We start from the raw sequence: 25,088 nt of genomic DNA on the forward strand, positions 1-25,088 counted from the left end.
GCAGGTGTCACTGCCAGGGCCAGCACTTTTTGTTCATCCTTGAAGGCATTTAAGAGTCAACCACTTGCTGTGGGTCTGGAGTCACATGTAGGCCAGACCAGGTAAACATGGCAGATTTCCTTCCCTAAAGAATGTTAGTGAACCAAACAGGTTCATAATCGACAATGATTTCATGGTCATCAGTAAATCTTCATGTCCAGATTTTTATTGAATTCAAATTTCACCATCTGCCGTGGCAGGATTCAAACCCAGGTCCCCAGAGCATTACACTGGGTCTCCGGATTACCAATCAGCGATAATACCACTAAGTCACTGCCTCCCCAAATTTGAATATGAGACAATGTGAAGAATCATGGTATTAACAAAGCAAGGATACAAGGGTGGTGCTGTAGCACAGTGCATAGGACTGCTGTTTCACAGCGCCAGGACCTGGATTCGATTCCTGGCTTGGGTCACTGTCTGTGTGGAGCTTGCACATTCTCCCCATGTCTCTGTGGGTTTCCTCCAGGTGTTCTGGTTTCCTCCCACATTCTGAAAGACATGCAGGTTAGGTGCATTGACCCAAACGGGTGTGGATTGTGGTGACTAGAGGAATTTCACAGTAACTTCATTGCAGTGTTAATGTCGGCTCTACTTGTGGCTAATGAATAAACTTTAACTTTAAGGTGGAAAAAGACAATCAGTAGGAAGGCATGTTTGAAATTTAGCAGAAATAAGGGAGAAAGGTTCTGAGCAGCAGAAACCAGAACATCATCTGATGACACTCTTGGATCAGTTGCATCATTATGTTTTAGCAAAGTGAACAATCAAATAAAAATAATACAGTTTTCCTTAACATAATTACGTTGTTCTTGTTATATAAGATCATTGGGGACTTCCTGATACTGGCTTTGACTAAATGTACTCTTTGGATGTACTCTAATGGCTTTACTGAAGACCTATTATGTACCAGATAGATGTTTATTGATTATGAAACTTCCAAAGGATGCTGGTATTATTCATATCATGTTCTGTATGAATGTTTTGCTAAACATTGCTGTGAACGGTTTGGATTCTACTGAACAATTTTTTCTGTTCGTCCTCTCTATATTTTTCTTCAAGTTTTAGCTTATCAATGTCTCCATACCTCAGTGCTTCAGAGGCAAAATAAGGGTTTGAGCTCTTCCTAAGCTTGTCAAAGAAACTGAAGTCAACCAGATATTTCCCACCAGGGGACAGTGACATAAGAGGCACAAATTCATAGCCCCAAAGTATCTCCTCTGGAACGTATGAGGTTCTGATCTGGCAAGCAGAACCTGTGGACTCCACTGTGGCATTTAAAATGACAACCAGCTCAAAGTCTTTATCCCTCAGGTTTGCTGAAGCGTATCTGTTCAGTGGGCTTTTCTCATCAATAATGTGATAAAAAGTCAAGGGGAAGGTGAGGAATGGGCTCTCAGAGCCAGTGTCCACCCGAAAATTCACATTTGCCTGCTTGAGTTTGATGGTCTCGCCTTCCTCAGTGATGTGGTTGTGCAGGAACTTCCCAGATAGCTGACACTGAAGAAGCAGACTCTTCCTCATGTTTGCCACACGGATCATGAGGCAGAGCTTGTTATTGTGTATGGCGATGGCAGCGTGGTAGCTAAACCTGATCGTCTCAGAACGCTTCTTTGGCCTTGCAATCTTTGCCAGAAAAGTACCAGTGACGAAGATCTCTGCCAAGGTGGTAATGACCAACTGAACAATTAGCAGGATAATGGCAAACGGGCACTCCTCTGTGATGCAGCGGAAGCCATAGCCAATGGTCGTCTGGGACTCCAGGGAAAACAGGAATGCCCCTGTTAGGGTTTCAATGTTCACCACGCAGGGTGTGTGGTTGGCTGGGGGATGCAATAACTCTAAATCTCCATGTACAAATGCTATAGCATACCAGAGAATCCCAAAAAGGAACCATGTTATCACAAATGTTGCTGTGAAGAGAGTTAACTTGTAACGCCACTTCATGTCAATAACGGTGGTCCAGAGATCCTGCAGGTAAAGGAAGGCCCAGCCATCCACTTGGTCAATTTTCACATTATTGTGGCCATCCTTTGACACCACACGCCGTCTCGCAACTTGGGAGATCATGCTAATCTGCTCAGAATTCTCCATCTTGAATGGCCAATACCTACAAGGGCATAAAGACAAGGAAAAGGTTTGTTATTGGGAAAATTGAACTGTACTGTAGATGTACAGCAAAGTAACTCATGTAGAAATACACAGGGAAAAATGACGCTTTACCTAATACAGTCCATGTCACCATTACCCTGCACACAGTTCAATTCCCATTTCCTTAATCAATTCCCAAATTCCTTAAACCCGTTTTATTTCACTCACCTATACAAGCTAATCTTGAACGTGACAGTATTCACCTCCACTGCTGACTCTGGAAATGATTTCCACAGCCTCACAACTGTTTGGCATGAATTTTATGTGTGGGGGGTATGTATTACCCACACCACCACCTCTGCCACCACACCCCCAACTTCTCACACTCCCTTCCCCCAGGCTGCCAACCAGAAAACCAGGTGATCGGTACGTTGAGGACAGTGCTAATTCATTAGGAGTGAGATTTCTACCCTGAAAGCACAGGAAGCCTCACTCCAGAGCTTCCACAATGAGCAGTATCATCCTGGGATGGAGGTGGGTGCCCCCAAATGCAGGCAGGGGCACCCAGAAGCTATCCCCCCTTCTTGCCTGCTGCGAAAGCTGCCAGCTATTTACCTACCTTCCTCCACAGACCAAAAATCATATCAGAGGCAGATTGTGGCCTTTAAGTGTCAGTTTTTTTGGTCACTTGACAGCCTCATAAGGCCAAAGGGTGGGTGGGCTGCCTGATTCCTTAGACAGGCCCCTGTAATATATCTGCAGGCTGGGGGTGGGCGAGAGGGCGACATGTTGGCAACCTGCTTTATTTTACCCAGACCCCTTCCCGCCTTCAGATAGGCCGGTGGGAGGCTGTAAAATTCTCCCTTTTGTGTAAAGTACCCTCACTTTGAAATTTCTTAATCCTACATCTATGGACACTGATTCTTCACCTCTCAACTACAGGAAACTGGAAGTAGTCTGCTTAAGAGACCATCAAACTCAAACAGATCCTGTCGCATCATTGCATGTTTTTAATCATTTCTAAGGTAGGATTCTCTACTGTGCGCTACCCTTATAAGACAAAGACCATCTTTATATTTCCTCATGTTTTCTCCCTTCAACCCAATTTTTTGCTATCCTATCACCCATTTATCTACTGTTATAATCTCCCATGTTGCACATTGCTCAGGAATGTCGGGATTCCAAAACTCCGTGTACAGGACTTGACATTTCCCCCATCCATGCCTGTGACCTGCTGGACAAATTTTGCGAAGCTAAATACAAGCTTCATAAAATTTGTCTTTTCTCTTTTCAAATCCATGCTGGCTTGTCCAATTGCCTTCTTATCTCGATTTGTTGCTATTTGATTTATTATTAAAGTCTCTAAAATATTCCCTTCCACACTATTTAAACTAATCAGCCTGTAATTACCATATTACTCCATCTACATTATTTAAAATGGTGCTATGTTAGTAATCTGCAGTCATCTGACACAGGCCCATACTCAAACAGAGTTGCCAAATATATTTTTAGGGCCTTGTCATTTCCAACACAGTGGCACAGCGGTTAGCACTGCTGACTCAGAGCACCAGGGACCTGGGTTCAATTCCGTCCTTGAGTGATTGTGTGGCATTTACACGTTCTCCCCATGTGTGTGTGGGTTTCTTCCGGGTGCTCTAGTTTCCTCCCATACTCCAACGATGTGCTGGTTAGCTGGATTGGCCACGCTAAATTGCCCCTTGGTGTCCCAAGATGCGTAGGTAGAGGGATTAGCGAGGTTACAGGGATAGAGTCAGGATCAGGTGCTCTGTTGGAGAGTCAGTGCAAACTTGATGAGCTGAATAGCCTCCTTCTGCACTGTGAGGATTTGATGATTTTATTGGAGGTTCCAGTATTTTAACCCAATAACAATGAAATAATCGGCTGAAACTTTGCAGAACTGCTGTTTGAGCGTGGTCAAACATTGCTCCATTGGTAACATTTTCACATCTGAGCTGTACGAGTACAAGTCCTACCCCTAGGTGTCTGAATAAGTTTAGGTCTGTGACTATAACGCAGTTTACCTGATAGATCGTGATAAAATCTTACATTCAGTTTGCGTAGGAATGCCAGGATTTCAAAAAATGCAGACTAAGGTGCAGCCCATCTCTACATTGTTACACAATCACTGGCTTCATCGATTGTTTAGCTAGTTGATACATTCCAATGCAGCATTAAAGGAGTGCCACCTCACCAGGGGTGCCATCGTCCAGCATTGAAGGAGTGCCACCTTTCCAGAGATGTCATCCCCCAGATGACATGCTAACCTGAACTCCTGTCCCCGGTGAATTATTAAAGGTGCTTTTACATTGATGGTTCTTTTGTTAGGATAGAAGTCTTACATGCTCTCTCCTGTGGATATAAGAGATTCCATGGTACTATTCCAAAGAAGAGGAGGAGAGTTATCGCTGGTATTCTGGACAGTAACTATCATCTCTCAATAAGAGTTTATCTGGTCATTACCACATTAATATTTGCAAGACCTTGTTGTGCACAAATTGGCTCCTGCACTTCCAACAGTGCAATGGTAACTATATTTCAAAAGTACTTCATTGGCGAGAGTCATCGGGTAGGGATTTTCCAGCCACGCTCACCCCAAGATCAGAAAATCCCACTCAAGGTCAATGGACTTTTCACGGTCTTCTCCCGCTTGCTACAATTCCCATGGCGGGCGGGACAGGAAAATTCCAGCCCTGGAGTCAGAGAGATATACAGCTTGGAAACAGGCCCATCGGCCCAATTCATCCATGCAGATCAGATTTCCTAAACTGAACTCAGCCCATTTGCTTGCGTCTGGCCCATTTCCTTCTAAACCTTTCCTATCCATGTACCTGTCTCAATGTCTTTTAAATGTTGCAACTGTACCTGCTTCTACCAGCCCCTCTGGCAGCTCATTCCATAAAAGCACCATTCTCTGTGTGAAAAAGTTGCCCCTCAGGACCCTGTTAAATCTTTTCCCTCTCACCTTAAACCTATGCTGTCTCCTTTTGGACTTCCCTACCCTGAGGAAAAGACTTTGGCTTTTCACCTTATCTATGTCCTTCATGATTTTATAATAAGGTCACCCTCATATGCTCCAGGGGAAAAACTCACAGCCCATCCTTATAATTTTTTTTATTCATTTATGGGGCATGGGCGTCGCTGGCTGGCCAACATTTATTGCCCATCGTTAGTTGCCTTTGGAGGGCAGTTGAGAGTTAACCACATTGCTGTGGATCTGGAGTCACATTTAGGCCAGACGAAGTAAGGACAGAAGATTTCCTTCCCTAAAGGGCATTAGTGACAATGGTTTCACGGTCATCAGTTGATTCTTAATTCCAGATTTTTTTTTACTGAATTTAAATTTCACCAGCTGCCATGGTAGGATTTGAACCCATGTCTCCAGAACAGTAGCTGAGTTTCTGGATAAATTGTCTAGCGATAATACCACTGGGCCATTACCTCCCCCCTATTCAAACCTTTCAGTCCTGGTAACATCCTTGTAAATCTTTCTTGCACCCTTTCCAACTTAACAACATCCTTCTTATAATATCATGATGATCAGAATTGTATGCAGTACTCCAAATGTGGACTTACCAATGTCTTGTACAGTTATAACATAATGTCCTAATTCCTGCACTCAATACTCTGATTGATGAAGGCCAAAGGCCTTCTTCACCATCCTGTCTACAATTATACAGCATATTTCATCACCTTCTAAAGCGCTTGAGAAGACTGAAAATCAAGAAAGGTGCTATATCAATGTAATGTGTTTTTTTAAAGTAACGGAATTCCTGGACTGTGTCCCCACATTTAGTGGTACAAGTGAGCTCTCTAAACATGCTGAGCTGGGCAGTGCATCTAACACAGCTATTCTCCAGTGCAAAATCATCTAAAGATTCTGTGACCCTGTTCAAAGAAAAGCTAAGATTTTGCACAATGAGCTGCCCAATACTCCTCTCTCAATGAACACTGGCAGAGTAAAATTTAGCTGCTCGCTTGGTAGGGTGTTTTTGTACAGAATGACTGCTGTACTTATGAGAAGAAAGAACCTGCCTGTGTACAGCACAACCTTTGAACATTCCAAAATACTTTGAGGCCAATGATTAACTGCTGGAAAGTAGAAATTAAAATGGCAGATAATTTGCACATATGCAACTGATTTCATGGCCAATTAAACTGTTTTGTTGGGTTAGTTAAGGCATAAATGTTGGCCGGGACATTAGGAGAACTTCCCCGTTCTTCCCTGGGGATTAGTGGGGTAAATACCTGGGGTTCTGGAGTAAGCCCAAATATGAGTTGGTACAGACTTGATGGGCCAAATGGCCTCCTTCTGCACTGTAAGGATTCTAAACTTCTAAACCCGGCCTCTTCAGGATTCAAGAGAGTAGCTGTTCTCAAAGTCTTTCCTCACAGTGCAAGATTGCAGGGGAAGCCAAGTTATGACCATTATTTTGTGTTACTAACTGTGAATTCTGGAGACTCCACATTGACTAACACATGGAAAAGCTTTGTGACATTTAAAGAGTTTTTCCATGTGTTAGTGAATGAATGTGGGTGAAGTGTGTAGGGTAGTGAGTGGCAGGTGTTAGGTTGGGTAGGTCACAGAGTGGGTGGGTGTTCGGACGGTAAGGGTGAGTAGGGTGTGGCAGGGTGGGTAACTGTCAGAGTGGGAGAATGGGGACATGGCAGAATAGGTATGGTGGCAGAATGGGTAAGTGCCAGAGTGGTAGGATGGGCGGGTGGTAAGTTGGTTAGGTTGGATAGGTGGCAGGGTGAGAGGTGGCAGGGTGGGTAGGGTGGTGAGAACATGTGGGTTCAGGTGGTCAGAGAAATGGGGCAGTCAGAAGTTGGGGGATTTGGGGGAATGGGGAAATACGGAGGTGTCTGAGGGTCAGAGGGTTGGCAGGGGCTGGGGTGGGACTCCAATGTTTGGGGGTTGGAGAACCTTAGGGAGTTGAAGGAGCAGGGCTCAAGATTACTGAACCATAACTTGCACTCCAGTGTCTAACTTTGACATGAGTGGATATGGAGCAAGGCCATTAAGTCTGTAAATTTAGTTCTGGAAGTTAATGGCTAAGGAAATTTAAGGTACAGATCAGCCAATGATGAAACTGATGGAACAGACTCAAGGGGCTGAATGGCCTTTCCCTGCTCCTAAATTTCTTCAGCAGGACACAAACAATCCTTCTGGGATTTAGAAGTGATAAAGAGTTGCCATTGATCTGAGTCTGTCATTACTTACCTAGTGCTTCCTTGGGCAAATGACCACGACTCATTCTGATGATACCATAAAACACTTACTAAATCAAATATTTATTTGTCATCTTTTTGTATCATGGTGTGTTACGCCATTGTTTAAAATCCAGAATATTATCTAAAACTGTGTCAAGTGCAGAGTGTATAAGCCTAAACGCAAAATGAAAATTCCAATCACGTTAGGGCATTCAAAATATAGTGTACAAATTAGAGCGGCTTGAAGAACTGGAATGCTGGAGAGACAAACTTCAGTAAGTCCTTCCTTGTCTTTGACTCTTTTTAACCTGTGTGAGTTATGAGTGGCTTGGCTCTAACTGGTCAGTTTTAAACAGAAGGTGAATTTTATTACTACAGTTTGATCAGTACGGTTGGCAAAAATGTCATTTGGTTGCACATAAATGAGAGCTGCTCCTAATTATTCCCAGTGAATTCACAAAGTTAATTCAGGTAAACTTTCGCAGATTGGTACAAATACTGATGCCATTTGAGATTTGCAAACCATTATCCTTTCTCTCCACACTGAATTAAGTTCCATGTGTAATGGGGGTGTATGAACCCCCATTATTAGCTTTGCTAAGAAATGCTTGCAGTATATGTGTAGAACCTTTAGTTCATGGGGGAGTCATGGTGGCACAGTTGTTAGCACTGCTGCCTCACAGCACCAGGACCTGGATTCTATTCCTGACTTGGGTGACTATGTAGAGTTGGCATGTTCTCCCCGCATCTGCATGGGTTTCCTCCGGGTACTTCAATTTCCTCCCACAGTCTGAATGATGTACTGGTTAGGTGCATTGATTTGAACAGGCGCCAGAGTGTAACGACTAGGGGATCTTCACAGCACCTTCATGCAGTGTTAATGTAAGCCTACTTGTGACTAATAAAGAAACTTCATTATAATAAACTTTTCCTACATTATAGCAGTGGCTACGCTTCAAAGTACTTCACTGGCTGGAAGGGATGTTCCAAAGGGGTGAAATGTACTATATAATGTCTTTCCTGGCCTTTACTTCCACTAATTCAACCTGCAAATCGGAATAGCCAACAGCAGGACAAACATCCTCCTTGCTGCGAAAATACGTGCAAGGAAAGTAGTCGTGAGCAGATGATGGTACAGACAGAAAGGTTACTCTAATATAAAAACAAATGATTGATTTCCAAAATGTTGCCTCTAAATAAAGCTTTCGAGGCACACTCAGCAACATCAAACAAACACTTCACGCAGGGTTCTCTGATCTCATTCATTCCTCCCCTGCTGCCAGTGAGAATGTAGTTTGGTGTTCAGCCAAACCTCTGGGTGGCACGGTGGTTAGCACTGCTGCCCCACAGCGACAGGAACCCAGGTTCAGATCACTGTCTGTGTGGAGTCTGCACGTTCTCCCTGTGTCCGGGTGCTCCGGTTTCCTCCCACAGTCTATAGTTAGGTGCTGGTTAGGTGCATAGACTCGAACAGGCGCCAGAGTGTGGTGACTAGGGGAATTTCACAGTAACTTCACTGCAGTGTTAATGTAAGCCTTACTTGTGACTAATAAATAAACTTTAACTTAAAAAAAAATGCCGTTCACAGCAATGGGACTGAAGAGTCCCAGCCACGGACAAGGTCAGAGGTTTCCAGCATTCATCTCTTTAGGTGATCACATTCTGTGTTTAAAGCGCTACAAAGCTTGTGGTCATATCAACATCATGTGCAGGCAGTGTTCTGGGGGATGTTAGGCTGGTAATCACTTAACACACAAAACGCAGGATGGAGAGCTAACTTATTTAGATTAGACAACTACTGGCAATATGAGAAAAGTCCCATTCAAGGAAACAAACCTTAATAAATGTGTGATGCTCTTAGACAGCACTTGTGCAATCGTATATGTTGCAATTAAACGTGTTGTTCCAACTAAGAAGTTCAGGTAAACTCAGAGTACTGGGGACAGTAAAGCCCAGGGATATCAGCCCCACTTAGAATCATAGAATCCTTAACAGTGCAGAAGGAGGCAATTCGGCCCATTGAGTCTGTACCAATCACAATCCCACCCTGGCCCCATCCCTGTAACCTTCTTTTACCCTGCTAATCCCCCTGACACCAGGGTCAATTTAGCATGGCCAATCCACCTAACCCGCATTTCCTTGGAGTGTGGAAGGAAACCGAAGCACCAGGAGGAAACCCATGCAGACACAGGGAGAATGTGCAAACTGCACACTGACTTCTAGGGGACTGTCTGACAGCAAATTATCTTTACTTTAAATGTAGCCTTACTCCAGTAGTGGATTGCAGCCTCAAATTAGCTGTTGCTCTTTTGGGAATGGTAGTGTAGTAGGTACGTTACTGCACTAGGAATCCAGAAGGCTGCATTACTGATACCAAGACATGACTTTAAATTCTACTGTGGCATCTGTGAAACTTAAATTCAGTTGATAAATAAAATCTGGATTATAAAGGATAGCACCAGTACAGTGTCCCAGAACAGGAAACCCTAGGAACGAGGCTGCGCCACATTTTGGATCTGGACAGATTTTGAGTTGGGCGGTTAGGACCATCGCTGGTTTGGGTCAGACCAGATCAGGTGAGTTCAAGGGTCACTTGATGAGCGCGAATAGAGAGGTACACAAGTTAGACACCATATCACACCAATGCAGCTCCTAGCCCAATTAGCCAGGTAAGTTTTTTTTATTTCACTCAATTAAAATTGGTGCATGGCCATTTAAAAAAATACCCATTTGCAACAACTCCAATATTGGACAGCTGGATTTGAGACACTGTATTGTACTGTATTCTGTTCTATTGTATTGTACTGTACTGTATGGTGTTGTACTGTACTGTGCAGTATTATATGTACTGTACTGTATTGCACTGTATTTACTTGACTGTATTGTATTGTACTGTATTGTATTGCATTGTATTTTAGTAGGAACCATGAAACTACCAGTTGTTGTAACCGAAACCCATTTGGTTCACTTATGACCTAGAAAAAAGAAAACCAGCAATCCTTATTTAGCCAGGTCTATGTGTGACCCAGACTGCAGCAGTGTGGGCTGACTCTGAACTGCTCTCTGAAATGGAAACAGATGATGCAGCAAACACTCAGCAGGTCAAAGATCTGAAACGTTAACACTGCTCTCTCGCCACGATGCAGCCATCGTGATTGAGTATTTCCAGCATTTTCTGTTTTTATTTCACATTTCCAGATTTTGTATTAGTGCCCTCTGAAATGGCCGAGCAATCAGTTACTTAGGGATGGGAATTAAATGCTGGCCTTGTCAGTGATGCCCACATCCAGTGAATGAATAAAAAGCAACAAAAACAGGCACAGTAGCACAGTGGTTAGCACTGCTGCCTCACAGTGCAAGGAACCCGGGTTCAATTCCCAGCTTGGATCACTATCTGTGTGGAGTTTGCACATTCTCCCTGTGTCTGTGTGGGTTTCCTCCGGGCACTGCAGTTTCCCCCTACAGTCCAAAGATGTGCAGGTTGGGTGCACTGGCCATGCTAAATTTCCCTCAGTGTACCCGAACAGGTGCCAAAGTGTGGTGACTAGTGATTTTCACAGTAACTTCATTGCAGTATTAATATAAGCCTACTTGTGAAACTAATAAATAAACTTTAAAAGTTACCCATGACTGAACTGTGACAAAAATTCTTCAATATAATTTTGTATGGCACAAGACAGCCTTTGCAAACAGAAGCTATGAAACATTATACGTGCATGCGTGCGTGTGTGTGCGTGTTTGTGTGGGAATATTTATACATTATGTGCAAATAGTTGATTCCCCAGTTTCCCCAGAATTCTTCACAATTCAAGGTTACATAGGGATAAACATTTAACACATACATAATTGGACATGAAGGCAATCCCAACACGAAACATGAAACTATTTTCTTGAGAAAACTGATCTGCTGCCCAATGAGAAAAATCATTAATAGATTTGGCTAAATGCAGCCATGCCCTAAAAGCTTTTTGTTCTAAAACTTCTACCTCATGCTTCCTGGAACCCCTCCTCCATCCCACACCCATCGTGAGGACATTCTGTACCAGGCCGATTACAACGTGTTCATTTTGTTGAATGAGACCTTTCACCCTTGAGCTGCTGTCAGCAACTAAAAGCAGAACTGAACAGAGCTCGAGGGAGAAAGGAAAAATAGCATTCAATAAACGACTGGACTGAGGACTGGAGAGTCAATAGAGCCCAGGGGTCAGCAGCTGCCTGGATGTGGACGTGGGTCTCTCATTTTGACTGTTTGCCTTGTCAGCCACCAGGGGGACACACACACATGCTCATTCCCATCCCCCTACCACTGCACCACCCCCTGCACCCCCCCTCCCACCCCACACCACCCCACCCGCACCCCCACCCCGCCACCACCGCCATACCAACTCTAATGATCCCTGGACCGGACTTATGGTCACCCTCAGTCCTCTCTTATGATGACTTTCCCCCCCTCTCACCAGCATTACACCCCATCTCACCCCCCGCTCCGCCCCACCACCCCTCCACTCCCAAGGCCAAAGCGTGCCTTATTTTCTATTATTAGAGTTGGTCATCTTTCCTGGAATAAAGAGTCAAAATGTGGAGATGCCAGCGTTGGACTGGGGTAAACACAGTAAGAAGTCTTACAACACCAGGTTAAAGTCTAACAGGTTTATCTGGTAGCAAAGGCCACTAGCTTTCGGAGCGCTGGCTGCCCCTTTGTCAGGTAAGTCAGGTGAAGGGGCAGCCAGCACTCTGAAAGCTAGTGAGTTTTGCCACCAAATAAACCCGTTAGACTTTAACCTGGTGTTGTAAGACTTCTTATTATAAAGAGTCAAAGTCAGGTGAGGCCTGAAGCAAGTATTCAAAAACAGCTAGAGAAAAGAACTCTCTGGAACTAACTTTGATACCAAAAACAAAATGTTGTGGATGCTGCAATTCTGAAATAAAGGCAGAAAGTGCTGGAAAGACTTGGCAGCTCTGAGGAGCTCTACAGAGAGATAAGCTGCCTCAATGGTCAGAATATCCCGTTGTTCTTTCCAGCGGGATCTTCTGGTTTCGCTGATGGCAAACCCCCAGCAGGCAAATTTAATGGGAAAGCCGTGGGCAATAGTGGGCCACCGCCGTGGTAAATGATGCAGGGGCCTCAGAAAATCCCACCCAATGTTTCAGGATGGTGGCCTTCTTCAGAACTGGGAAAACGTTAGAGGGCCAGCAAGTTATAATCAAGTGCAGAAGAAGGGGAGAGAAAGAACAAAATGAAAGGCCTGTGACAGGGTGGAAGGTGGAGTGATTAAATCACAAAAGTGATTATACAAGGGGAAAAGTGTTTTAAAATGTTGAGACGGTGTGAAAGATATCATTATCATTATATGCTGTCCAAAGACAAATGGGAGGAGTAGCACTAGTCAGAAATTGTTGTACTCAATGGTCAGTCTAATCAAAGGCTGAGGTACTTGTTCCTCGAACTTCCATTGACCCTCATTCGAATAGCACAGGAAGCTAAATACGGACAGGTCAGACTGGGAGTCAGGTTGAGAACTAAAATGATGGGAGGGCAACATCTCAAATGACACACTTGTTCAGACCAAAAAAAAGTCACTTACACACAGGCTGCTTCAGCTCCTGTCCTTAAATAATTTAAAATAGCAACTACGGCAATCATAGAATTCCGACAGTGCAGAAGAGGGCCATTCAGCCCTTCAAGTCTGCATTCACTCTCTAGCAAAGCATCTTACCCAGGCCCCCCCAACCCCCACCCCCTCAGTCCCTTAACCCCACATATTTATTACTTTATTTATTAGTCAGCTTACATTAACACAGCAATGAAGTTACTGTGAAAATTCCCTAGTCAGCATACTGTGGCACCCATTCGGGTACATTGAGGGAGAATTTAGCATGGCCAATGCACCTAACCAGCACTTTCGGACTAACCCATTAATCCCTCTAACCTATACACCTTGGGACACTAAGGGGAAATTTAGTATGGCCAATCAACCTAACCTGCATCTCTTTGCGCTGTGGGGGGAAACTGGGGCATCTGGAGGAAACCCACACAGACACAGGGAGAATGTGCATATTCAACACATAAACAGTCCACTAAGGATGAAATTGAACCCAGGTCCCTTGCACTGTGAGGTAGCAGTGCTAACCACGGTGCCGGCAATAGTGGTTCCCTGCACCTTTAGCTTTCTAATCTGGTCAAGTCTTCCACTCACTGAGGTCAGTGTCTGCAAGTGTGAAAATGTCTAAAGGCAACATTTCGCACTCACATTCCATGGAAAGGAATGAATGAGGAAGAAACACATATCCATGTGTAGCCCAATCCACCCACTGACTCTGTCTACACTTCTCATTGCCTCAGAAAAGCAGCCAGCATAATTAGGAAACACGCACACTGGACATACTCTTTTCCACCTTCTTCCATCAGAAAAAAATACAAAATTCCGAGGTTATGTACCGACCAACTCAAGAACAGCTGCTTCCCTGCTGCTATCAGACTTTTGAATGGACTCATCTTGCACTAAGTTGATCTTTCATTACACCCTAGCTGTGATTGTAACACTACATTCTACACTCTCTCCTTTTCTTCTCTATGAACAATACGCTTTGTCTGTATAACGCACAAGAAACAATAATTTTCACTGTATACTAATACATGCGCCAATAATAAATCAAATCTATCCTGTCCTTTTTCTGTAATCTCTTCCAGTCCCACAACTTGCAGTGTCCTTTGACTTGAGTTCCATGATATCCTTGTCAAATCTCTCCTAATTCCCACCTATTCCTGACCTTCCATTTTGCTCCAGTTGTTCCTACCCACTCTTCAACAGAATAAAATCCATCACATTCTCGCCTCTCTTTAACTCTGAGACAAATAGATTCAAATGTTAAGTCTTTTTCTCTCTCCACAGATGCTGCCAGATCTGTTGAGCTTATCCAGCACTTTCTTTTTTATTTCAGATTTTCACAATATTTCACTTTTTAATCACAATCCTCTTGACGCAGTTTATAATTATAAGCCTTTGTTCTGCACTTATTTAATTGCCCCACCGTTGCTGCCGGTGCCTTCAGCTCCCTATAGGTTCCAGAATTCCCTCCCATACCATAGACCTCTCTTTCCTCTTTTAAGATGCTTGTTAAAACTTGCTTCGATGTCCTAACATGACCATGTGCCTTGAGTCTCATTGTCAAATGTTGGTTTATAAAACAGCGGTTTGGGATTTTTTATGACATTAAAAGCACAATATAAATACAATTGGTTGTTGTATGCATTAAGTCAACAAATGTAGAAAATGTTCATAGTCTGCTTAGATAATGTATGGGTACTGTTAGGAAACACAGCTGCTGAACACACTGTACTGTATATTCTGGAGTGATCCCAGCCTGTGCATTTCTCAAAGGAACGCACAGAGAGTGGATGAGTAATACATATCTCATCTGGATGATCCTCTCAGAAAGGGTTGTGCTGAGAAAGTATGAAGAGCTTTGAATAAATGCTCTTAAATTGCTGAGGTGAGGGATACTTGCTGTGGCTGTGAGCAAGTCCAAGCACGCCTCCTTTCAGATATTATATCACAAATAAGAAGATGGACTAAGGCTGCTCTTAGCAGAACAGAAGGTAGTGAAGACTGCAAGTTAATTTGATGGGGTTCCATGGTAATTAGTCCAAAAGTAATTCAGCATAAGGAGCAAAGGTACATAAAGTGGGGGGAAGGGGTCTTTCTGATATAAATGCTGTCACACCTTTATGGGGAGGTGATGGCCTAGTGGTATTATTGCTGGACAATTAATCCAGAAACTTAGCTGGTGTTCTGAGGACCTGGGTTTGAATCCCGCACAGCACATAGTGGAATTTGAACGCAATTTTAAAAATTTGGAATTAAGAATCTACTGATGAGCATGAAACCATTGTCGATTGTCTGAAAAACCCATCTGGTTCAATACTGTCCTTTCGAGAAGGAAGTCTGCCATCCTTACCTGGTCTGGCCTACATGTGATTCCAGAGCCACAGCAATGTGATTAACTCTCAACTGCCCTCGGGCAACTAGGGATGGGTAATAAATACTGGCCAACCAGCAACGCTCATGTCCCACAGATGGATAAAAAAAAGCACTGATAAAACTATAAGGCTAACAAATACTGCTGCTCATTGTAGCAGATCACCCATCGTCCATCCGCTGTTTTAATGCCGGTATTAACCAATTCAGTATAAGTAGCTAATGGCTCTTTTAAAATGTTAGATAAATATTATGAGAATGCATTCTCATTTACTAGTATCTCTTCTAGGTGTTAATTCTTAAAATGTCTCAATATTCTATTTAAAAATATAAACTTCAAATATATTGCGGCCAAAGGAACTCTACTTGTATGCAGCCAGAGGAAATGGGTGAGATATTAAATGAGTACTTTGCATCAGTGTTCACCAAAGAGAAGGACTTGATGGATGATGAGTCTGGGAGAGGATGTCTAGATAGTTTGAGTCATGTTGAGATCAAAAAGGAGGTATTGGGGTTCTTGAGAAACATTAAGATAGACAAGTCCCCAGGGTCTAACGGGAGAGATCCCAGAATACTGAGAGAGGCAAGGGAGGAAATTGCTGGGGCCTTGAGAGAAATCTTTGTATCTTCATGGCTACAGGGAAAGACCCAGTAGATTGGAGAATAGCCAATGTTGTTCCTTTGTTTAAGAAGGGTAGCGAGAATAATCCAGGTAATTACAGGCAGGTGAACTTTACATCAGTGATTGGGAAATTATTGGAGAGGATTCTCCGAGACAGGGTTTATTCCCACTTGGAAATAAGTGGACGTATTAGTGAGAAGCAACATGGTTTTGTGAAGGGGAGGTCATGTCTCAATAACTTGACTGAGTTTTTCAAGAAAGTAACGAAAATGATTGACGTGGTTAAGGCAGTGGATGTTGTCTACATGGACTTCAGTAAGGCCTTTGACAAGGTCCCTCATGGCAGACTGGTGCAGAAGGTGAAGTTGCATGGGATCAGAGGTGAGCTGGCAAGGTGGATACAAAACTGGCTTAGTCAAAGAAGATAGAGGGTAGCAGTGGGAGGGTGTGTTTCTGAACCAAGGGCTGTGACAAATGGTGTTTCTCAGAGATCAGTGCTGGGACCTTTGCTGTTTGTAATATATATCAATGATTTGGAGCAAAATGTAACTGGATTGATTAGTAAGTTTGCGGATGACACAAAGCTTTGCAGATAGCGATGAGGACCATCAGAGGAAACAACAAAGTATAGATCAGTTGGAGATTTGAGTGAAGACATGGCAAATGGAGTTTAATCTGGACAAATGTGAAGTAATGCATTTTGTAAGGTCTAATACAGATAGGAAATATACAGTAAATGGCAGAACCCTTAAGTGTATTAATAGGCCAAGGGATCTGGGTGTACAGTTATACAGGTCACTGAAAGTGGCAACGCAGGTAGTCAAGAAGGCATATGGCATGCCTTCAGCTGAGGTATTGAGTTTAAAAATTGGCAAGTCACGTTGCAGATTTATAGAACCTTAGGGTGCACTTGGAATGTAATGTTCAATTCTGGTCGCCACATTACCAAAAGGATGTGGAGGCTTTGGAGGGGGTACAGAAAAGATTTACCAGGATGTTGCCTGGTATGAAGGGCATTAGCTATGAGGAGAGGTTGGAGAAACTTGGTTTGTTCTCATTGGAGCAAGGGAGGTTGAGGTGAGACCTGATAGAAGGCTACAAGATTATGAGGGGCATGGACAGAGTGAATGGTCAGAAGCTTTTTCCCAGGGTGGAAGAGTCAATTACTAGGGGGCACAGGTTTAAGGTGTGAGAGGCAAGTTTTAAAGGAGATGTACGATGCAGATTTTTTACACAGAGAGTGTCAGGTGCCTGGAACTCGTTGCCAGGGGAGGTAGCGGAAGCGGATACGGTAGTGACTTTTAAGGGGCTTCTTGACAAGTACATAAATGAGATGGGAATAGAAGGATATGCTCCCTGAAAGGGCAGGGGGTTTTAGTTAAGTCAGGCAGCATGATCGGTGCATGCTTGGAGAGCCGAATGGCTTGTTCCTGTGCTGTAATTTTCTTTTGTTCTTTGTTCTTTCTTCAACCCAGGATGCTGCTGATCTGGATTGCAAATCAGAACCCATGGAAATACAGTTATGCTGCATACTCATACCATACTCGAATCCCTTGATTCATTTAAATACTTCTATGAAATCACCAAGAAGTCTCTGCTTAGTTAATTCTCTATGATAACTAAAAAGGATGGTATGGTGGCACAAAGGTTAGCACTACTGCCTCACAGTGCCAGGGCCCCGGGTTTGACTCTCGGCTTGGGTCACTGTCTGTGTGGAGTCTGCACGTTCTCCCTGTGTTTGCGTGGGTTTCTTCTGGGTGCTCCAGTTTCCTCCCACAGTCCAAAGATGTGCAGGTTAGGTGGATTGTCCATGCTAAATTGTCCCTTACAGTCACGGGGACTAGCTACGGTAAATGCATGGGATTATGGGGATAGCGCCTGGGTGGGATTGTGGTCGGTGCAGACTCAATGGGCTGAATGGCCTCCTTCTGCACTGCAGGGATTCTATGATTCTATGAAAAGCTTTGAACTAGGGATTAGCCTTGAGCCTTTTCCAGGGCCTCTAAGCCACCTGATGTTGACCGAAGGATGATTTTTGCCCGTCAGACCAGACGAACTCCCTCCATCTTCAACTGCTTTTCGGGACCCTGAACGGTGGTTCTGGCCTTGGCTTAAAATCTCAGTGAAAAGCCAGCTTGACCAGTGTGGCAGTCTCTCAGCACTGCGCAGAAGTGTCAGTTTAGATTCTGCACTCTGATCCAGGAATGGAATTTGAAACCACGAGCTTCTGACTCAGAAACAGGAACAGTGCAATCAGGGAGCTGTGCTGAAGCTGAAAGCTTTAAAAAAGAGCTTACCTTGTAATTTTTTCCGCCACATAAGAGGGCACGTTGAAAGTGATCATTGGCATCGAATGCGGAAAATACTTGGACGTGAAGAGCAGGTAAATCACCACCAGCAGAGCGATTACAAACATAACACTTCAGGAGCGAGCTTTCATCGCACGATCCAAGAGGTGGGATCCCTCAAGCAAGAAAAGTCAGGACTTGCCTAGGAATGCGAGAACTATGCTCCCTTGAGCAGGTTCTGATTTGTTCCTTTGGGACTACATCAGGAATCTTCCAGACTATCCATTCCAGATCTGAAGGAGGCTGAGACACAAAGCAGTCTATCATATGAGTCTGGGGTGGCAAATCTGTCATATGAGGAGAGACTAAGTCGGTTAGGATGATATTCACTGGAGTTTAGAAGAGTGAGAGGGGATCTCATAGAAACTTATAAAATTCCAACAGGATTAGATAGGCTCGATTCAGAAAGAATGTTCCCAATGGTGAGGGAGTCCAGCACTAGGGGTTATTTTTTGAGGATAAGGGGTAAACCTTTTGTTTTGTTTTGCACAGCTTTAACATTTTGTTTTTTAAAAGTCTGTCATCAGGGAATGCTCCTGCTTACCCTGCACAATGCTTCCTCATTTTATTCAACCTCAATCCTTTGCACTGTTGATGGTCTTCACAGCAGGTTCCTCCTTCCTGCATACTCATGGTCTCCTCTTAGACTAGGAGCTTCTACAGCATTCCCTTCATCGAGAAACCTAAGCCGAAAAACCTGCTCCATATTCAAAGCCTCTATCATCTGCATCGATTTATTTATTGGCGGATTAGAACTCCTCCCATTCTCTTGCAATCTCACTCACACTTTGAGATTGAAGGCGAATTCTTTTTGTGCAGACACACACACCTGATTGCAAAAGCACATGCTTCTTTCATTTGGCCAGGTCTTGCACCATCAATGAAATTGGGCTCATATTATTTGTTTATCTCTGCACACGATTATGCATATTATGTATTTACCTCTAGGGAGAGAGATCATAGTAGACAAGAAGTCATAGAATAAGGATAAGGGATAGCAAATTTAAAACAGAGGAGAAAATACTTCTTCCAAAGGGTTGTGAATCTGTGTGGAATTCATTACCCCAAAGTGCGGTGGATGCTGGGACAGTAAGTAAATTTAAGAAGGAGTTAGATTCTTAATTGGTAATGGGTTGAAGGGCTATGGGGAGAAGGCAGGAAAATGGGGATGAGGAGCATATCAGCCAGGGTGGACTCGATGGGCTGAATGGCCTAATTCTGCTCCTACTCTCATGATCGTATTAAATATCTGGGGTAGATACCATTTTCCTGTCCTCCCATTATCTCCGTTGTCTGAATGAATGCTATATTCTTACTACTTTTCTTCTGAAAGTTCTGCATTTGCCACCCAATAGTCATTCAGTAAGATTAAAAAAAATCAAAAGCCCAAAAGCTGAAAATGTTGAAGTAAAGGCAAGATGCCTTGGCAGCTGGTTCTCAGTGTCTGAATGGGAAAGGATAGAAACATAAAAACTAGAAGACAGAGTAGGCCCTTTGACCCTTTGAGTCTGCTCCACCATTCATTTTGATCATGGCTAATCAACAAATTCAATATCCTGATCCTGCCTTCCCCTTCATATCCCTGATCACTTTAGCCCCAAGATCTATATCTAATGTCTTCTTGAAGTCAGACAATGTTTTGGCTTCAACTACATTCTGTGGTGGTGAATTCCACACATTCACCACTCTCTGGATGAAGAAATTTCTCCTCAGCTCAGTCCTAAAAGGTTTACCTGGAGCAGGTTTTTAGGCAGGAATGATTAATTAATTCAAATTTCTGGCACCCTTTAATAATTACACACACTCTTCTAAAGGTCCACACTTTGTGTTGTTGTAAAGCCATTTTCAGTAACATTGTCACTTCTCTGGGTTTTACACATTGCACTAAAGTCGCCATGATTGCAGATGACCATAGGCTGCTCTCTCCCCTTTGACCGAAAGAGCCAACTGATGGTGATTTAACCTGAGGGTCACCACGCCTCAAGCCAGGGGCAAGGTTGAGAAGGCGGGGCCTTCATGATTAACCTCAACCGGTTAAGGAATTGAACCTGTGCTGTTGGCAAAGCTCTGCATCACTAACCAGCCGTCCAGCCAACTGAGCAAAACTTTGCACTGGCTGCAGAAACAAATGGCCTTGCAATGTGTGCAAGCACTGAGTGAGCTGCAGTGTAAAACCAACTTTTAAAATTCAAATTTAAGAAACTCTCAGCAGGTCAGCTGACCCACTGAGGTTTTTGATGATCAAAACCTGTTCATAGAATCATAGAAACTCTGTAGTGCAGGCGGAGGCCATTCAGCCCATCGAGCCTGCACTGATAACAATCTCACTCGGCACTATCCCTGCAAATTTACCTCGCTAATCCCCCTAACCTACGCATCCCAGGACACTAAGGGGAAATTCAGTATGGCTGACACGCCTAACTTGCACATCTTTGAACTGTGAGAGGAAACCGGAGCAGTCGGAGGGAACCCACTCAGATACAGGGAGAATGTGCAGACTCCACACAGACAGTGATCCAAGCCGGGAATTGAACCCAGGTCTCTGGAGCTGTGAGTGCTAACCACTGTGCCATCATGCCATCCAGAGACTTATCCATAGCTCAGTCGGTATCATCCACACCTATGTCGGAAAATTGTGATTCAAGTTCCGCTCCCAGGAGAAAAACCTAGACTAAAACTGCAGTACAATGCGGAAAGAATGCTGCACTGTTGGTGGTCATGTCTTCATGGTGAGATGATAAACTGGGGCTCTGTCTATCTTCTTGGGTGGGAATTGTGCAATGAGTGACTCACATCCTGATTCACCAAAGCCTGTCCGCTATCTACAAGGCGCAAGTCAAAGGTGTGATGAAATACTTTCCGCTTGTCTTGATAACTGCAGCTCCAACAACACTCAAGAAGCTCAACATCATCCAGCTCAAAGTGACCCATTTGACTGACACCCCATCCGCCACATTAAAAATTCACTCCCGTCACCACCAATGCATAATGGCAGCAGAAGCTTCCCAAAGATCCTCTGACATCACCTTCCAAACTCGCACACTACCACCTCAAAGGTCAAGGGCGGCAGATACATGGGGAGGTCACCAGCTGCAAGTTGTCCACCAAATCACTCATCATCCTGATTTGGAAATAGATCGCTGTTCCTTCGCTGTCAAAATCCTGGAACTCCCTCACTAACAGCACTGTGGGTGTGCCCACACCTCGGGGAGTGCCGTGGTTCAAGAAGGCAGCTCACTGCTACCGTGGACAATTGGAAATGCGCAATAAATACTGGCCCTGCCAGCAATTCCCACATTCCATGAAAGAATACATTTTTTAAAAAGGTATAAGATTCCATGGCATAATTTGAAGTCAAGTAAGGAAGTTATCTCTGATGCCCTGGCCACTATTTATCCCTCAATCAATAACTGAAAAAATAATCAGATTAAGTGACCTTTATCACCTGAGCGTTTGCAGGAGTTTTCTTTAAGTAAATATTTCCCCACATTACAAGTGACTACACTTTAAAAAAATGCACGTAATTGGTTGTAAAGTATTTGAGGATGTCCTGAGGTCATATAAATGCAAGTCCTATCTTCTCTCCTAACTTTATAAGTCCTGCTGGCAGTGAGAAGCCAGTAGGAGAGTCCTGAGTAAATATATTTAAATGCAAGTGCACCATACTTTATACTTGCTCATTCAGTGATGCATTTCGCAAGCTCAGGTCACCCTTGTGCGGTTGAAATAGTCACTTATGCAATGTTACAATTTATATACAGCAAGATTCTGCAAGCTGCAATACAATAATATCTTGAATTTATCTTGTATCTTTTCACATAACATAACTTCACAAAGTACTCCAAAGGGACATTATAAAATAACGTATGACACTGAGACACATAAGGAAATATTATGGCAAATGCTCAAAGACTTGTTCAAAGAGGCAGATCATTTGTTTCAGAGAATGGTCAAAGGATAAATGTCTGATAGGACACTCTCACTGTTCTTTGAAACATGAGCGTGGCATGTCCTACAGCATTCCTGAAGGGAACAGACAGGGCTTTGGTTTAATATCTCAGCTGAAAGATGGCACCTCTGACTGTGCGGCACCTCTGACTGTGTGGCACCTCTGACTGTGCGGCACCTCTGACTGTGCGGCACCTCTGACTGTGCGGCACGCTAGCAGTGTCACAATGAGGTGTCAGTCTAGATTTTGCTCTCAATCACTAAAAGTGACATTTGAAGCAATGATATTCTGACTTTGAGGCAGCACTGTGAGCACAGGACCACAGCAATAAGTGAAGAATGATTTGAGTGGGCAGCAACTTTACCTGGCTCTCCATCCCTCAACTTGCTGTGTGCAAAATCCTTGTCTTCATTTACAAATTCTTCCTGTAGTTTTGTGTGATGATCTGCCTTCTTCCCCATGTACTGCCTTTAGTGTTGCATATGCTAGGGTACTGTGTCTAGGCCCCTCCATCTTATTCAATAGCTCTTTCCTTCAGAAGATCCTCATTTTGATTACATCTTCAGCCATTTCCCCTATCTCCTTTTCCCAATTACATCCAATATCAGCACAGAATCAAGCCATTCAGCCAACTGGTCTACATCAGTGTTCATGTTCCATGTGTTCCTACTTCCACATTACTTCAACAAGTCCCACCTATGTATCCTTCATTTCCATTCTCCCTCCTGTAGTTTACCTCTTTTAATGCACCTATACTATCTCCCTCAGCTACTCCTTGTGAAAACAAGTTCCACATCTTAACAACATTGACTGAAAATTCTCCAGATTTTTTAATTGAACATATTCATGACTTATATTTATTGCAATAAAATGACTAGAAATACTGATCAGATCTGGCAGCATCTGTGGAGAGAGGCACAGAGGTAACGTTTCCATTATTTATATTTATGAACCCTGGTTCTAGAAGCCCCATAGCTGGAAACTTGAAACTTCAATATCTTATCAAAACCCTCCATAATTTTAAGTAGGTCTATTAAATCACTTCTCAGTCTTTTCTAAAGAAAAAAAAGTATTCCTGAAAGTTCTCACAGAAAACAGGAGCAGAAGAAGGCCATTCAGCCCTTCGAGCCTGCTCCGCCATTCATTATGATCATGACTGATCACCCAACTCATCAGCCAGATCCTGCCTTCTTCCCCATGTCCTTTGATCCCCTTTGCCCCAAGAACTATATCAAACTGCTTCTTGAAAACATACAGGAGGAGATTCTCCCAGCCCACTGCACTGCTTCTGGGCCAGGAAACTCAAGTGGAAGCCATGTAGCGGGCTCCCCAATGGGCGCCAGGGCCTCTGCAAGTCTCTAACAGCTGGATTTCCAGTGCAGTCAGATTCATGCCAAAATCTGGCGCAGAGCTACATAAAATATTTAAACCGGTATTTAAATGGATTTAACATATAACCAACAGGCCCGGCGAGACTTGTACCCTTGCCCCCCACCAGGAGTATTTCACTCCAGTGGAGTTTACAACAGCAGAGTTTACAACTAACGGTTCAACCCTGCTGGAGCAAAGGGGGCCATCAAGGCCCCCCTAGAGATTTGGGGTATGGGGGAATGCCCCCTGGTAGTGCCAGCCTGGGCCCCCTGGCATTGCCCAAGGGGGAAAGTGCCAATGCCCAGGATGCACCTTGGCACTGCCCACTGGACATCAGGCAGTGCCAAGGGGGAGGGGCGTAATGGGGGGGGTGGAAGCTCTGGGGAAGATCAGTGGGGGTGGGAGGGTTCCCCAGCCACTCTGTACTTGGGGTCACGAGCAGAGGGATGGAAGTCAGTGATCAGGGCTGGGCATCGGGGTTGGGGGGGAGGGGGGGGAGGGGGGGCAGCAGTGGGGGACTGTGGAGGGAGTGCCGGGGCTGCAGGTGGGGGGCGGATTGGGAGATCAGGCCTGCCATGGAGAGGGGGGGGATTGTGGTGGGCTGTGGCCAGGGAGGTGGGCGGGGCCAGAGGTGCTGAGGCTGGTCCAGACATGTTCTGGGGACCAGCAATCGGGCTGTGGGGATGTCGGAGGGCAGCAATGCAAGGTCGCAAGGCTGGCCAGCGATTGGGAGACTGGCAGTGCAGGGCTACTATGAATGCATTGATTTCCGCCCTAACAGATCGATTCACGTGCAGTGGCCTGCTCAATGCTACGCTGCCTATCCAGCAGGAGTGGGCCTTGCCCCTTGTTTTTGGGTGACTCATGCCAGTGCGGTGCATAGAATGTGGGAGATTCATGTTGAAACACCTGCTGAAAAAACCAACAGGATTTAGTCTGGTTCTTACGCAAATTCCACACTTAGGGCCCGATTTTACTATCACATTGCGCATGTTTTCAGGCACGAAGATTTGGTAAAGTCTAGCGTGAGGTGAGTATCGCGATCCGCGCCCGACTCCGTGCCGGTTCCCCCTTTACCAAGGCCTGAAAATGACCACGATCGGGACTGCGCCCAAAACAGGCGCGATGGCCATTTAAATGCACCTGCATGCATTTAAATTAATTTAACAGCACTTCCCAGGGAGAGGCCCACGATCGGTTTGGGTGGCAGGGTGTGTGGGGGGATAAGGGGGTCAGCAATGTTTAGGGGGTGCAGCAATGTCTGTAGGGGCCAGGGGTAGGCACTATTTGGCTTGGGAGGGATGTGGCAGCGGAGCAGCATTCTATCATTTTGTTCCGTGCATGTACAATTGGAGGTGCCGATCAGAGGTGCAGGATTTTGGGCGCGTTAAACCCGGCCCACCGGCTTCTACAGCACGATTCAAAATCATTGATACTTTTTCAGGCAGAGTGTGCAT

General features: G+C 44.4%; 1 protein-coding gene across 2 annotated transcripts in view; it reads right to left on the bottom strand.

Annotated features, from left to right (window-relative positions):
- Positions 1–565: 565 nt before the first annotated feature.
- kcnj15 (potassium inwardly rectifying channel subfamily J member 15) overlaps positions 566–25,088 on the bottom strand; it is a 30,786-nt gene continuing 6,263 nt past the window's right edge. The window contains exons 1-2 of one of the 2 annotated variants that reach the window (XM_080203722.1): positions 18,261–18,645; positions 566–2,149 (exon numbers count right to left, since the gene is read on the bottom strand). In XM_080203722.1, the coding sequence (XP_080059848.1) occupies positions 1,027–2,149; positions 18,261–18,379 (1,242 nt within the window). In that variant the 5' untranslated portion in view covers positions 18,380–18,645 and the 3' untranslated portion in view covers positions 566–1,026. Of the gene's footprint in view, positions 2,150–18,260; positions 18,646–25,088 lie in introns of those variants that run through there. The other variant, XM_080203723.1, reaches the window with a different exon arrangement.

Source organism: Carcharhinus amblyrhynchos, chromosome 15, assembly GCF_965287045.1.
Source record: "Carcharhinus amblyrhynchos chromosome 15, sCarAmb.v2.hapA, whole genome shotgun sequence".
NCBI classification, from domain to species: domain Eukaryota; kingdom Metazoa; phylum Chordata; class Chondrichthyes; order Carcharhiniformes; family Carcharhinidae; genus Carcharhinus; species Carcharhinus amblyrhynchos.